General features: G+C 40.0%; 1 protein-coding gene across 1 annotated transcript in view; it reads right to left on the reverse strand.

Annotated features, from left to right (window-relative positions):
- The window catches only part of ANKH (ANKH inorganic pyrophosphate transport regulator), a 106,375-nt gene that overhangs the window by 9,824 nt on the left and 81,999 nt on the right, over nucleotides 1–14,552 (reverse strand). Inside the window, exons 9-11 of the mRNA XM_040060131.2 lie at nucleotides 3,448–3,577; nucleotides 2,688–2,811; nucleotides 2,002–2,101 (exon numbers count right to left, since the gene is read on the reverse strand). Coding sequence (XP_039916065.1) covers nucleotides 2,002–2,101; nucleotides 2,688–2,811; nucleotides 3,448–3,577 — 354 coding nt within the window. The remainder of the gene's footprint in view (nucleotides 1–2,001; nucleotides 2,102–2,687; nucleotides 2,812–3,447; nucleotides 3,578–14,552) is intronic.

Below are 14,552 nucleotides of genomic sequence, written 5' to 3' on the forward strand. Positions count from 1 at the left end.
TTACATCACAGACTTTTTATTAAAAAAAAAAAAGGAAGGAAAACAAAATGTGGGCAAAGAAAAGCTTCTCTATGGAGGGAGGCGAGGTGACAACCCAATTTCTCACACGTCAAATGTCAGGAATTTTACAAGATTTGAGCATTCTGGCTTTTCTTAGGGTTGCTGATCCACTGTGATCCCTTGTCTCACCAAGGCCAAGTAATATTAGAGTATTTTTGGCTACCACAAGCAGGAGGTCATTCAAGGGTCCTATGATTCATCCAGGATGTCCTGGATTAGAAAAGCTAAGAAGAGTTCAGCCCCCTGCAAAACAAGTTGAAGCATCTGTTCCTTATTACCCATTTCTCAGCAGGCTGACTAGTTTTACTGAAAACAATTGTACAGCTGACAAAATATTCCCCACAGGTATTATTGATTCAGCTGAGATGGGTGTATCAGAGTTCCAAAATTTCAGAGGTGTCTACACAACATTTTATCTGCAGCTCTTCAACTGCAGGTGAGAATAACCTGGTGTATTGAGCTACTGGTTGGCTCTGCCACAGTGTCACACTGAATAAAGAATAAATTCGGTTGGCACAGTTATTCCTCCTACTATCTGCACTTACCACTCAGAAAAATTAAGCACAATGTCCCTGGCCAGAAAGACTCTGTGAGCTACTATGGTAACAAACTAGGTAACAAATGAGGATGCTGTGAAACCACAGATCAAGACATTTCAGCGTCTCAAAGTTTTACTCTTTGGTTCTCAAGGCAAACATGACAAATAAATCATGATAGAGATTATGATTCTTCTATTGTCTTATGAACCTTGTACATTTTGATCTCTTGCCATGGCCTACATTGCCAACACATGTCAGAATTGATTTTAGGTTGTTCCAAAATAAGGCTTTTAGATATTTCATCTTCTGTAGGGTGTTTTTGTTTTCTTTTTTTTTTTTTTTTTTTTTTTTTTTTTTTTTAATAGAAGTGGTGAGTATTTCTACTTGGCACTTAATAAGAAGTCTAATTAAAAAAAAAAAGTCACTGTGTACTTATATTTTCTGTTCCCATCAGAGTCCTTCTGTACTACAGAAGGATGTACACACCTTTCTGGTTCTCCTAGTTGGAGTTGGACCCAGTGCCCTACATGGTGCCTTGAACACATAACTGAAAGGGAACAACATGCAGGTACTGCATTGTACCCAGTCAATATTTATCCTGTGTTTGACTTAATTCAGAGGAAACTTCTTCAAAATTCATGTATCACTACTACTCCACACACGCAGGATTGTAGGGTTTAAAATATGTAAAAATGCACCTGTTTAATTACTTATAAGCTCTTAGTGTCAACTGCTACAGCAGCATGTCTTGTTTCAAGTCACTCCTCTAGATGGCAAAAAAACCATAAGCACCTGTACTCCTTGTCAATTTTCAGCACAGCCGATTTTATAAAGAAATAAAAGTATATATGCAGAGATATAAGTATTACATAGTGTATACATACAGATATAAATGTATATACTATGTAACACGACATAACACCTTCCATGGGTGGGAACTTGGAACTTTAAGGTTTCTTCCGACCCAAGCCATTCTATCGTTCTGTGATTCTGTGATTCTATATACATATAGAAACACGTTGTAAGCTGGGTACATGTACATGAGTAGTTCCTATGCCTACATACAAATGCTATGTTGTACTGCAGTAGCAAATACACAGCACAGAACTGCTGGTGGCAAGGACAGGATATCCACGATACACGTGTTTTGAGAAGCAAGAGGCTCTCTGACTGCAGACCAGCATATCCCTTGGCCCAGGTGCCCATTAGCAGCTGGAGGGCACCTTCTGGTTTTATTTCAGCCCAAAGGCTTTACTAGCTGCACACTCCTGAGACTTAACATGGAAGCAAACCGAAGTGAGGATTCTGGGGGGTTACACTGCTGAAGTGTAACTTAATCTGAACTAAAATCCGCTGTACTCATCACCTGCTTTCATCAGATCCCACAGGGACTCATTCTTACCTGTTTCCTATAGACGTAACAGGCCGCTATTGCAACCATGGTGGATTCTCCCACAAAACCAGCGAGAAGGGATCCTACTCCAAGCGTGGCTCCATGAACTCTGTTGGAGGCATAGAAAGAAAGCAGTCATTGTTGTGTGAGAATGCATGACTCATAATTACTTTTTCACTGGCATATATAACCAAACTGCTGATAGAAATATTTTCTTCAAAGACACAATACACTGCCTAAGAGAATAACTGGTATTTTAAAGGACTCGTTTGTTTTTAATGGCTACACTGTTTAGTAAAAGAAGCACACTGAATCAAATTATAGACTAAGATTTTAAGTCTTGTACAGTGTGCTGTAGAATAGATTATTAAATTTATAAACAAGATATTCTCCCATTAGCTTTCTTAACAGTGTGTTTAACAACATGGAAATAAATTCCCCTTAGGACAGGTTTTTGCCTCTTTGACATTTGTGTATTTTTTCCAAAAGGACATCACTATTGTGCCTGTCGAGAGCAGTCACGCTTGTACATTTGTCAATGTTTCTTTTCCAGATAGTGACACTGTTTAGGCTTTGTATCATGGTTAGTATTTGGAGAAAATGTTCTGGGCTATGCAAATTCAGCTATCAAGTGACAGGGAAGAGGAATGAAGAGGACAGCAAACCCATGGGCTCTGTGAGGAATACTGATTTACCCTAGGTAAGGCAGCACGATGAGACTGGTGATGAGGACGATGATCCGCAGCACTGAGCTGGGTGCCAACACAAATGTCTTCTTTAGAGTCATCAGCCAACCAGTCAAGTGTGCTCTGACAGTCACTGTTCATAAACATAGGAGAAAAAGAGGCAAGAATAGTAAAAAAGTCAGTCATCTCATATGCAGCTTTTCCATGCAGAGAGCACTGTTCAGAAATAACCATTGTAAAACTTACTGCTGGTAACTTTGCACCCTACTAGAAAGGAAGTAGATCTTATGTTCAAATTGCTTTAATATACACTGATTTGGGCAAATGAAGGAACAAAAAAATTAGTTATGGACAGCACTTGTTCCTAAGAGCTCCTCTCTTAAAACCAATTTATTAGACAGTCCACTCTGTTTTCTTCATTAAAAAAAATCCCAAACTATCTCCTTCCTAAAAGTGAAGTCCAAGGAAAATTTTCCATCTGTCTCCTGTGTGGCACATGGTGTAACAGACAGGCACAAAAAAAAGATATCTACATGTACCTCTTCTTGTATTTGTAATTTACCTTTATTATGAAACTGTCTTGTCGTAGAAGCAGAAAACACTAAAAGATGTTACATTTAATTACAGAGTTAGAAATTTGAAACATCTGGATTATTGCTGTCCAGCTTGTCTTGCTCTTTGACAGAGTTATTAACTTATTACATAATGCTTATGCTCTGAAAGAGCTACTGAGGTTACAGAACTTTTATTTTCCTTTAATTTTTTTTACCTGGAAGGGGAAAAAAGGAGAAGATGCGCAAAGGAACGACACAGAGCTCTGCGAAAGCGAAGTCTACTCCAATTATGTCAACTAAAATCTTCTCTGACACGTTTGGTGTCCAAAACATCACAAAACAGAGCTAGAAAGAACAAAATTAAAAAAAAAAAAAAAAAAGTTTATATTTCAGAAGGGATGCACAAGAAAAGGTAGGCCCTCCTGGACTAAAATATTTGTTTACTGATGAGTAGATAATGCTACCAATGGTAAATACACATACTATATATTTATTTTTAGCTTGCATTCAAATACACATGTACACAAGAGAGATACCTTAACTTTAGAAGCAATTCCTACTCTTAATTTTTCTCACATACCAAGTGTGATGCATAGAGAAAGAAATGTTATGGTTTCTGCAAGTGGTTGTACTTGAATGGTCTATTGTTATACAAACAGCAAAACCCCAGATTTTTACAGCACTCGATCTGGTTAAAAAACACTTGTACTCCTAAACCAATTATCAAAATTTTTTAGTAACTAAAGATTTGAAGTCCTCCAAGACCCAGAGATCTGACCTGAACCTAAGACTAGGGGTTTAAATTTGCTGCTGAAAAGAGTACTGCTGGTATGCAATAAGTCTGATAGCAAGGCACAGGTGTTTAGCACAGTCCTGCAGACATGGTGCTCTCAGGCTGCAAATTCACCAGGTCTTGTTATTTTCATTAAAGAGTGTGCTGTTTAGTTCATACAGGAAAGGAAGATTTCCATGAAAAGCCCATGACAATTGGTACAGTGGTAGTACATGCTGTTTAATTTTTTGGTCAGTCCTGGGGCTTCCATCTGAGCTGATGGGGCTGTTGGCAGCTGCAGGTCTGGCTTCAGTTCAAGGCACTCACTGAAGAACAGTCCTGACAGTCCTTACAGGACTTTCCCTATAAGAAAGCATACTTTCAAGTACACCTACTTGGTTATTTAATTTGATTTTGTGATTTAAAAAATTACTTCTTATTTTTATTCTTGTAACAATTATTCTTGTTGTTCTTACGTTGTTATTTATTGTAAAGTGATTATTAATGAAGTGAGCTGACTGAATGGTGCAAAACTGGGGACCTTAAATGCTCTGGTACTCCTCTTGTCAGATTACAAGTCTGTGTACCCTGTAAATTATGCACATTAGCTGTACAATAGAGTCTGTAAGACTCTAAAACCACTCTTATAATTTAGCCTACCACCTAGTATCGTAACAGCTAGCTCTTTTCTTTTTATCCAGTTGTCACACCCCTACATGTTCAGATGTTTTTTCAAACTAGTCTTTGAAGTCCTACCACCACTAAGACAGCTGGGATTTCACTCTCATTCTTTGGTAGGGTGTCAGAAATTGTCCTGTTTAGCCTCCAAGTGCCCAGACTGCAGGAACTTCCCAAGGGCTGTCACTGAGTGGCCAGTGCGAGGTCCTGTGTTCTGACCCTCTGTGTGGTAAACAAAACATTTCACATTCCTGCATAAAGATCCATCTTCAGTTTTCCTCTCCACTTCTTAGAGTTGGAATTACTATTTATTTGTAACAATTGCGTGTTTTACTTGACTAATCTGATGCTGTCTTGCGATAGAGCTCTATCACCCCTACAGAGAACAGTAAGAGCAGAAGCTACAAGAACTGAGCACTCCTTGTGCCAATCTACTTGTACAGGGTATGACTGAAGCAGGGGGGACAATCTAGAGCAGAGGGGGTTGTGTGGCTGAGAATTCAGTTATTAAAAAGTAACTGTATAACAAGAGGGTGAATTCTTTCATTGCTGGAAACACTCGTAGGCAGATGGCAGTCATTTGTACTCTCACTGCAAATAACCTGTAAAGCAGTCATAGAGGGAATATTTTGTCAAATCTTTCTTCAAAGTCCAATAAATAAAATAAGATACAAAGATGCCCGCTATTCATTTATAATTTGCTGTTTTCATGAAAGCAAGGACCATTTAGTGTCCTAGTGACACAGTGGCACTAAATGACACAATGCCATTTAGTGTCCTAGTGAGCAGTGGAGTTGCTGCTGCTGCCAGATGCCACATGTGCATGCTAACACACAGGGCCTGCCCACTGCCAGTAAAAGGCAAACAGCATTCTTTCCCTCTTCAGCAGCCATTTGAAGAAGTGTTGAACATGGTTAGACAGGCAAGCAAATGGGTGACCAAAGGCACTGTACTCAGTTCTGCTCCCAGAAGGTTTCCTTCTGGCCCTAATAAGAACAGGCTCAATCTCCACCCAGCTCCCACCCGAGCAAGGTCAGTTTGCCTGTCAGGGATAATGACTTGCACCCAGGTGGTATGTGGCCATTCCCCCCCAGCTGCTGCAAACTGCAGTCTTCCCCACCCCTGATCAGCAGAGGGTTGTGCTGGTAAATGGTTCCAAAGAACACTTACACAGCAGCTGGTGGGTAAGATTGCTAAGCTCAGGAATAAGCCATTTGAGGAGGTGAGACATGGCAGCAGAAGGACCTTCTATTTCTGTCTCAGCATCCTTCCATCTTTTCAGTTGCAACGCTGATAACTAGTTTCATTTTGCTAAGAGAGCCCTTTCCACCATCTTATGATATTCTCAATGCCCACAGGGAACAAAGCCTCAGGAAAATAAATTAATGCTTTGCATCATTCGAGCCCTCTACAATTTAAATCCTAGAGTGCTTGCAGCTTTACTATTTCAAAGACAAAATGTAGTGGAAAAAACCCAGGCTCTAGTTCAGGCAAACAATAGCAAAAACCATGCAAAGCAGGAAGGTATTTCAGCTGCTGATTTTGTTACAGATGGTGTATTCTGAGAATAGGATGAAATTGGCTTTTTTGTGATTCTGAGTGGCCTTCAGGATGTTTGTCATTACCTTGGTAAAAGGTGATGCCTGACAGAAGACTGGAGAAGATGGTAACAGTAGTCCACAAAAATGTGGCACAGACCATTAGAGACTGGCTCTACTGGAATAAGCAGTGTTAATTCCCTGCGACTCAGATCGGGAAAGATTTTAGGAAGCAGATTTACCAATAGGATGTTTCCTGTCTTTCTCCTAATTTAACACTGTTTTCTCCCCCCACTTGCATTTCTATGCACGTCTGCAAGGTTAAAAATAGAATAAATGGCTTGGTTAGGGTTACAGCTGTACCTTCATTTAATCTAATCAAGAGATGAAGACTGAACAGTGAAAGCTTCTGCAGAGGCAAGCAATGTGCATGCAGAGTGGCACTGCAGCTTCAGGCTGCAATTGCAGTCGGCTGTTGGGTGTTGCATCTGGCAACTCTGCTGAGGTCAAAGCATTTCAATGCTTTGGAAGTAAGGATTGTTCTTGTAGAATTCTAGCAACAGAGCTTATTTGATTTTCTGCTGCCTTACGGTATGAGTGCAGCATGATATTAAAGGATAGTTTTGATAAAGCCTTTGATCTTTGAACGGGAACTTCAACAGACCAACGATGAGAGCTTTAAAAATACAGGAAGAAATGCAGGTGTAAACAGAAGAGCGGAATGCTACAGAGAATAAGCAGTTCTGCATAACGACAGTAGTATGTATTATCAATTGTAGTATCAACAACTGTAACCTGAGCATTTCTGAAGATGTTTTAGTAATTTCAATTGATCTGAAGGGTTCTGGGGTTTTGGCATTGTGCCTTTATTTGCTGTACACTAGTAAAATTCGAAAAACTTTACTAAAAATGTCAACAACTCCCAGCACCATAAGAAAACTAGTGCAGCTATACTAGCTCAGATCAAAGCTCCAGCTAGATTAGTACCGTCTCCCTGCTAAAGGTCACTGGGAGTTGTCCAAGGGAAGGGCATAAAAACAGGGCAAGTGTAGTATAAGAGATTCCTTTCCCAGTCTGCATGGGAGTTATGGCTCCAGTTCAGCAATCCTGGTGCACCTTCATCCCATCCAGGTTATGCTTTGTTATCTTGTATTAGTGATTTTTTTTCAATACAGTTGTGCATTAAAAGTAAGTAAAAATGCTCTCATTTGTGGCTTAGACAGCCTCTTCAAAGAGGTGTGCCTATTTTTATGTGGAACCTGGCTATTTTCAGCTAACAAATCCAGTGTTTAAGCATATTCAAAAGTCAAAATCAAAAACTGCTGTCACCACACCAAGCCTGAGAGAATGCACCAAAACTTTTTTTTTTCTTTTTTTTTTTTTTTTCCCCTCAGTTGGGAATGTACAGAACTGCTAGTGTTCAGTTCAATTTCTCTTTATTCTCTTAAGTACAATTATGGCATTTGACTTTCACAAATGATTGTGATGAAAGATTGTTCTTGAGATTTTGTTTCAAAGGCTGCATGTGTGAGTCTGAATGCTTCTAGTTCTTGAAAAATAACAGTCTTTTCATAGGCCTTGCATCTCCTGGAAGCTATTTCCATTTATTCTGGTTGCTGACAGGAATTACTAAACCTCAGAGACCCACTACACAATGCATTATAATACATTATGCTAACAAAGGCTATTGTCATGTGTATAGTAATCTGCAGGGTGCCAGACTGATTTGCTTTTCGGCACTTGTAGAAAACTGCCTGTCTTTTGAGACTTTCATTGATAAATATAAAGCACAAAATAGTATTCCAGTGAGCTATGAACAACAGTACAGCTTTTCTCGACTTCGTGCAGCCTTCAGTACGAAGAAACACTGGCAGATGACAGAGACATGATATGGCTCTACGGTCCTCAGAAAGAAATTAAGGAATCCAAAACAGATGCTTTTTAAAAAAAGTTAGACATATGCCAACTAGGAATGAGAATGGAATAATAGATTTTATTGTGGAAGATGGTTAACCTGATAAAGGTTATTTTGTGATGAAATGCAGTTCCTATTTTTCTCCTGCAAAAAACCTCACAGCAGATGTTTCATATCCTTTGTTGAACCTGATATATCTGCAGAAGTATGGCTGTCCAAAGGAAGTGTTTTACCCTAAAGATATTGTTCTATGTATGTATTGAGGACTGTAGCCTAATTTAACCAGTGCCTTGTTCATTCCCTATTACCGTTTATGCTGCATGGTGCCCAATGAGGGCAGAGGAAACCTACTCTGAAAATTATTACACATCTCAGCTTTGAATGCCTCAGGTCTTTGGGACAGTATCAGCTAAGTTTATAACTGTTACTGCTATGGAAGAATGTAAATCACATGATTTAGTCTTATGAACTGTGCAATAAGCAAATCAAAAAGCAGCCCAAGTCTTACGTGGTTGGATCTCCTGATTTACCAAACTTCTCCATGGTCTCCCTCTTTCTGACATAAACAGAACTTCCATAATTCTGTCTCCTTTCAGAGCTTGCATCACACAAGATAAGCTAATTTCACAGATAGATTTTTGTAGTTAAGATAATATCTTGTTCTAACTAGCATCTGTGTCAAATGCTGGATTTTTCGCCTCTGTTCAAGAGCCTATTTTGTAAGATGTTGGAAAAAAAGTTGTTTAATTTTTAGTGGTGTTTTTTACGGCTAGTTCAAATCCATACCTCCACTGACCTTGAAAATTTAGTTCTCTAAATGACATGGTACTGGAGCTTTTCACTCAAAATCTTACTTTAGCATCTTATTGTTAAAAGAAACTGCACTTCTGTATTTTTATGAAGAATAGAAGTTACAACAGTTTGTGACTTTTTAACTGCTTACTAGTACTGAAACAAAAGTTAATAGTTACCCCCCCTTTTCAGATTCCCATTGAGGTGTGCTTCCGTGTTGAAGGGAGGCGTGCCACAGAATACAAACTCCTAATACCTCCTGTAGCCACCAGGTACCTCTCAGGCAGTTGAAAAATACAGAAAGAATTCAACAGTGTTCTCTTATAAAGGAAGGCGATGCAGTTACTCATTGCTTTACACAAAGAACAGCTTTTGTGTTTTATTGCGGGCAAAGAAATCATAAAGTCTAGGTTTTATCATAAAGGCATTATTCCCTGTTGTCAGGAAATTGTATCTAATTTATCATGAAAATCATAAAGTAAAAGCCTTGTTGTCTTTAAAGACTTAAGGATTTTTTGGTGTGGGTTTTTTTGTTTTGTTTTTGTTTTTGTTTTGTTTTGTTTTCAGTTAGGTTGGTTGTTGGTTGAAGCAGAGTTCTATAAACAATCATAAAATTCTTTGGAATCTGTGGAGAAATAACTGGGTTTCATACAACAATAGAGGCCAGCATCACTGCCTCACTGCAGAAGCTTGCTGCATACCATAACCTGGTCCTTGCCAGAATAAGCCTGCAGACTCATGCTGTATTTCATGTCAGAGAGCAGTCTTTGCAGAGCCACACCTACAGTTTTGGCAGTTTTGAGGAATATCTGACGCACAGCAAACAACCTAAGTTCATCATCCTGAATTGTTTGAGACTCTGAGGCATTAAGTTACAGGTCACAGAATATTCTGAGTTGTAAGGGACCCATAAGGATTATCAAGTCCAACTCTTAAATGAATGGCCCACGCAGGGATTGATCCCACAACCTTGGTGTTATCAGCACCATGCTCTAACCAACTGAGCAGATCTCAGGGTCAAGGCTGCTGCAGTCTGATGCTCTGTTGAGACACATTATGATGTGTGTTCATGTGCTCTGTAACTCAGAAGAGGTCAGAAAGTGGGTCCTTTTCTTATGTGGGAAATGTAGAGTTTCCAGGAGCAGACTGTCCAAAGCCCCAGGGAACTTGTTCCGACATTGCAGCAGGCACGCCTGGCGTGAGGGCTGGACCCGATGAGCTCGAGGCCTTTCCAACCTGAACAATTGTGGGGTCCCATGAAACAAAGACCCCTGGCTCTGTGAGCAGTAAAAACGTCAGACTGCAGTCACATTTGAAACTGATTTATGATAATGCTGATGACTTGAATCACAAGGACATTCTCTCACAACGATGATGCCTCAGGCGCATGCAAGTCAGTATAGATTTCTGTGAACTTTCTGTTCTGTGCAGGGCGTGTGAAGCTGGAATCAGACATCATAAAATGTATCAAGCAGTGGGGGAACCAGAGCCTGCTTGTGGGAACACCCCTTAACTTTATATCTCCTCCTGAAATAATTGGTTTATACAAATCTAAATCTCCCCCCACCTCCCCCAGCTTCCCAGAGTGACAGAGCACTACGTTCTTTAGAAATAAAGGCACATCCAGCAGCTGCACAATTCACTGACACTCTGATAGCATTAACACAATGCCACATCTGCTTTCTCCCCAGCTGCTGCTGAAGGTACTTAGGTGGTGTTCTCCAGGCTGGCCTGGGTCACTAAATTGTTTAAGGTAGTCATTAGATCTTCCCAATGAATTATGCTGCTTCATTTTTTTACAGAAAGAAGAACATTTTACCCCACTTTTAAAAAGTTTCAATAAACCAAAGATGGCAGATTTCTGGTCTCTTTTTGAAAACTGTCCATCTTCCAACTTAGTAACATTCTTCTGTCCCAAGTTTTCTGCGCCCCTTGCTGCTCTTCCTACTGTGACCATGGAGTTTGAGCAGAAACTGCAAGGACAATTTTTGATGCTTCCTTTTCTGCCTGCTCCAGCCACTCACTCAGAACAGACTCTTTGTATGAAACCTGAACAATCATGAAGGAGACATTAATCTCCACCTCACTGGAGCAAACAAAAAACCTTTGTTCCAGGACAAAGGCTCAATGCAGTACCATGGATAGTACAAGGCCCTCGTGAGGATTTCATAAAGTCTGCCTCTGGTGGTCCAGCATCTTCCTGTGCAGGCTGGAATGCTTCCATTCATGCCTAAAACAATTTTCACTGAAAGGGAATTAACCTGACCTTGAAAAGGTGAAGAGCTTCTTGAGTAACTATCTGCCATTTTCCAATTGTTATTTTTTGCCAATATGCCATTTTCCAATTGCTATTTTTGTGCCAGCAACTAAAGATTAAAAAAAAAAAATAAATCTTGGAGTTAAGAGATGAGCAAAATCAAAGCAGTCAAAACAAATTGCTCCACTGGATGGGTGGTATTACTCTAAAAGCTGTCCTTGACCTTCATATGGTCTACAACAGTAAAGTCAAAATAAAATGGATTTAGTCTTAAAAGTAAATGCTGCTTTTTTAAAGTATGGATATTCTAGATAAGACTTGTGAGATCTTTTTACTACAATAAGGCTGTAATGAGACCTTTGGTGAAGTAAGATTTGAGAGAGTTGGGGAGGTTTGGAGAGTTGTCTGTGTTTTTTACATTTTTTCGTTGTACACACACAAGAGATAGGGACACTGAATTCTGTTACCCAGTGAATTTCAAATACTGGCATAGTCAGCAGCTGTGGTTGTGTCCTCTGAGAAGGACCAGATTCTTGTTGACACTTATTCCAGTGGATTTTACTGTCTCTCAGTCCAAATTTGCCATGACTTTGGTAGAGCTGGGTTGTAACCTTTGATAATAAAGCAATGCAGAGATGCAAAACAAAGACAACCAATAAAAGATAGGAAAAAATGAACACAAATCCAGTGGCCTCTGCAATGGCTTCAACTTCTGACACTGAATGTCACAGGTGGATATGAGGGCAGCAAAATATGGTTCCTATATACATTTCACAGCATCACACAATATGACAGAATATAGAATTGCACAATAAAACCAGCCAAGGCTCACCCTAGTTAATGCAGTAACACAAGTCACTTCAAGAAAGCTGGCTCTTACTTTATCTTTCCTTTGTAAATTTTAGTGCAGTGGTTGGTAACTGACCTTCTAGAATTACACCACCACAAAACATAGTCCCAGGCCATGTTTGCTAAAACACAAGCATTTCAAAAACTGAAAAGCTTTATTGCCATCAGAAACTTTCTGCTCCGGAATTAAATTTTGTGATTTCCACAGAGCAACTTAGTTTGTGCAATGCTTGAGCACATGAACGCTGATAAATCCACAAATTTCCCTGTTCACATGAAAAAAATCATCATGATCCTGTTTTTCATGGTGTGGCACACCACACTAGAAGGTGTTCCTTCTAGTAAGGCAGAAATGATACAGTGGCCAAATCCTCAATAGATTAATGAGGTTTCTAACTGGACACTATATGGCATTCCCCATTTGCAGGGAGATGTTCAGTATCTGAAATGCCAAGGGACTTAAATGTCCTTTTCAGACCATGATGCTATTCCCTAGATCATGAGTCAAAAATTTGTGAAAAAATGAGGCTTTGTGAACTTCACTTCATTTTTATCTACTCGTTCAGCTGCTCTTCTGCACCATCAATGCACAAAGACTACATCTTTGACTCTCTCTTTGGTATTAAATATGCTCATATTCCACCACACACCCCTCCAGTATTGATCCTTCTCTGAATTCAGGCTTTGGTCGTTGTAGGCCATCTTCAGAATGCCTGCTATCTGTTATTTCCACAGGAGTTGAGATGGGGAGGTGGGGCAGTTTCAGCATTGCATGCAGGTTGGATGTAAAGCATAGAAAAGGCGGCCTAAACTAAAAATCTCAGAAACTCACACCTTGTTCGGATTTCAGCTTGTGAACTAAGAATCAGTATTAGCAGCCTGGAATGTTTATAGCTACCAAAGCTATCCAAGTTGCAATTACTGGGTAATTTTTTCTGGTAGCAACCCTCTCAATACACTGAGGAAATACATGGCATCATGTCACAAGGAAACAGAAACAGGTTTATTTTTTCTTGTTTCCTTTCTCAGCATCTGGATCACTTGAAAGCGTGGGGATGAGGCAGCAGGTACTTGGCTAAAGGGCTTGTGAGAGTGTAAGAGGAATAATGGAGTAAAAGCCCCAACAGTTTCTTGCATGGGGTGGAATTGCAAATCACTTTGCTCCTTTCTAGGCTGATCCTTACCAAACTTAATCAAATGAGCACACACAACCCTTTTCCTCTGTTCGCTCAAATGCATGAAGGTGAGGAGATAAGTTCAAGTATTTCTACATTTTCTTGCTACCTGACAGTCTAATACTGATTTCACAGTAGTAGTGGTAACTGACCTTATTTTCTTTCAGATAGGAGAAAACACCAGCCACGTTTTTGTGAAAACACGTTCACATGCACTGTTTGCGGCAAACCCTATTTTAAAACACTCCTTTGCACACCCTCTGGCTACAGTGAAGCTGCCTAAGGCATCGAAAAATTAATCCTGGCTCAGGCCTTGGATGCATTTTCTGTCTCTCCAGGTATTTGATCTCCAAAGCGGGAAAGAAAGCGGAGCGCGTGATACTTCTCTAACTACTGCAGCTCAGGAAGTGCACTTGTGGGGGCTAAATACCATGGGACTCCTGGGAGCCAGTGAGAGCTGTGCACTGCAGGGATCTGCCATGCTGTGGACGCTCCTCTTCTACCTTCAAAAAAAAATGGTGAAATGGGAACGTGTTCCTTGGCATTTTTCAACATGCAAGCCTAATTCATGTTATCCTGAGTGCAAACTAAGGGTACCTAGTAGGCCAGCAGTCAGGCTTGCTGCAGAGATGCAATGAATTCTTAAACTTTTCTCCTTTAACTTCTTCCTCTAACTTCTGTCAAGAGTTGATTTCTCTCTCATTATTTAGCAGACAGCATAGTTGAAAACATCAAATATATCACTCTAACGCTGTAAGAGCTTCACACAGGATAGTTTATCAGGTGGAGAATGAACTTATTTGTAAGTGCAGAAAGGGATATGAAATGGTATCTTTATTACACTACAGACTGAATATTTGAGAGCAAATGGGCCTATGAAAACTCTACAGTCTTTGGTGTCCCTCATGGGAAAAATCAGCTGCCAGACTTAAGGCTGGGAAATATGATTTGCTGAGTTCCACTGGAAATTAAACAACTATTGAGTATACAGCATTTGCACAGCATCAGGGAATAAGTCAATAAGGCAATGCAATTGCAATAGACACTGAGTTGGTATGAATATTCTGTCTTTACTCATTCTGACTCCAATACTATCTGCCAGTGCTACATTTCACTGGCTGGTGGAGCCTTGGTGATCAACTGGACAGGAGAGTCAGCAGCCAGTACCCACTTGGCAGTAGCTAGTCTGGCATAACCAAATCCAAAGCAAAGAGCTAAAGCTCAGGCATCACAAGTTGTCTTTTAAACAGACAAGCTTTTTCAGCATGGATGAAACACAGCTGCTTCTCTTCCACAGTGTTTGACTCCTGCTCTTACAGGATTAAGCAGGAAGCACCAACTACT

Source organism: Hirundo rustica, chromosome 1 (assembly GCF_015227805.2).
Source record: "Hirundo rustica isolate bHirRus1 chromosome 1, bHirRus1.pri.v3, whole genome shotgun sequence".
Lineage (NCBI taxonomy): Eukaryota > Metazoa > Chordata > Aves > Passeriformes > Hirundinidae > Hirundo > Hirundo rustica.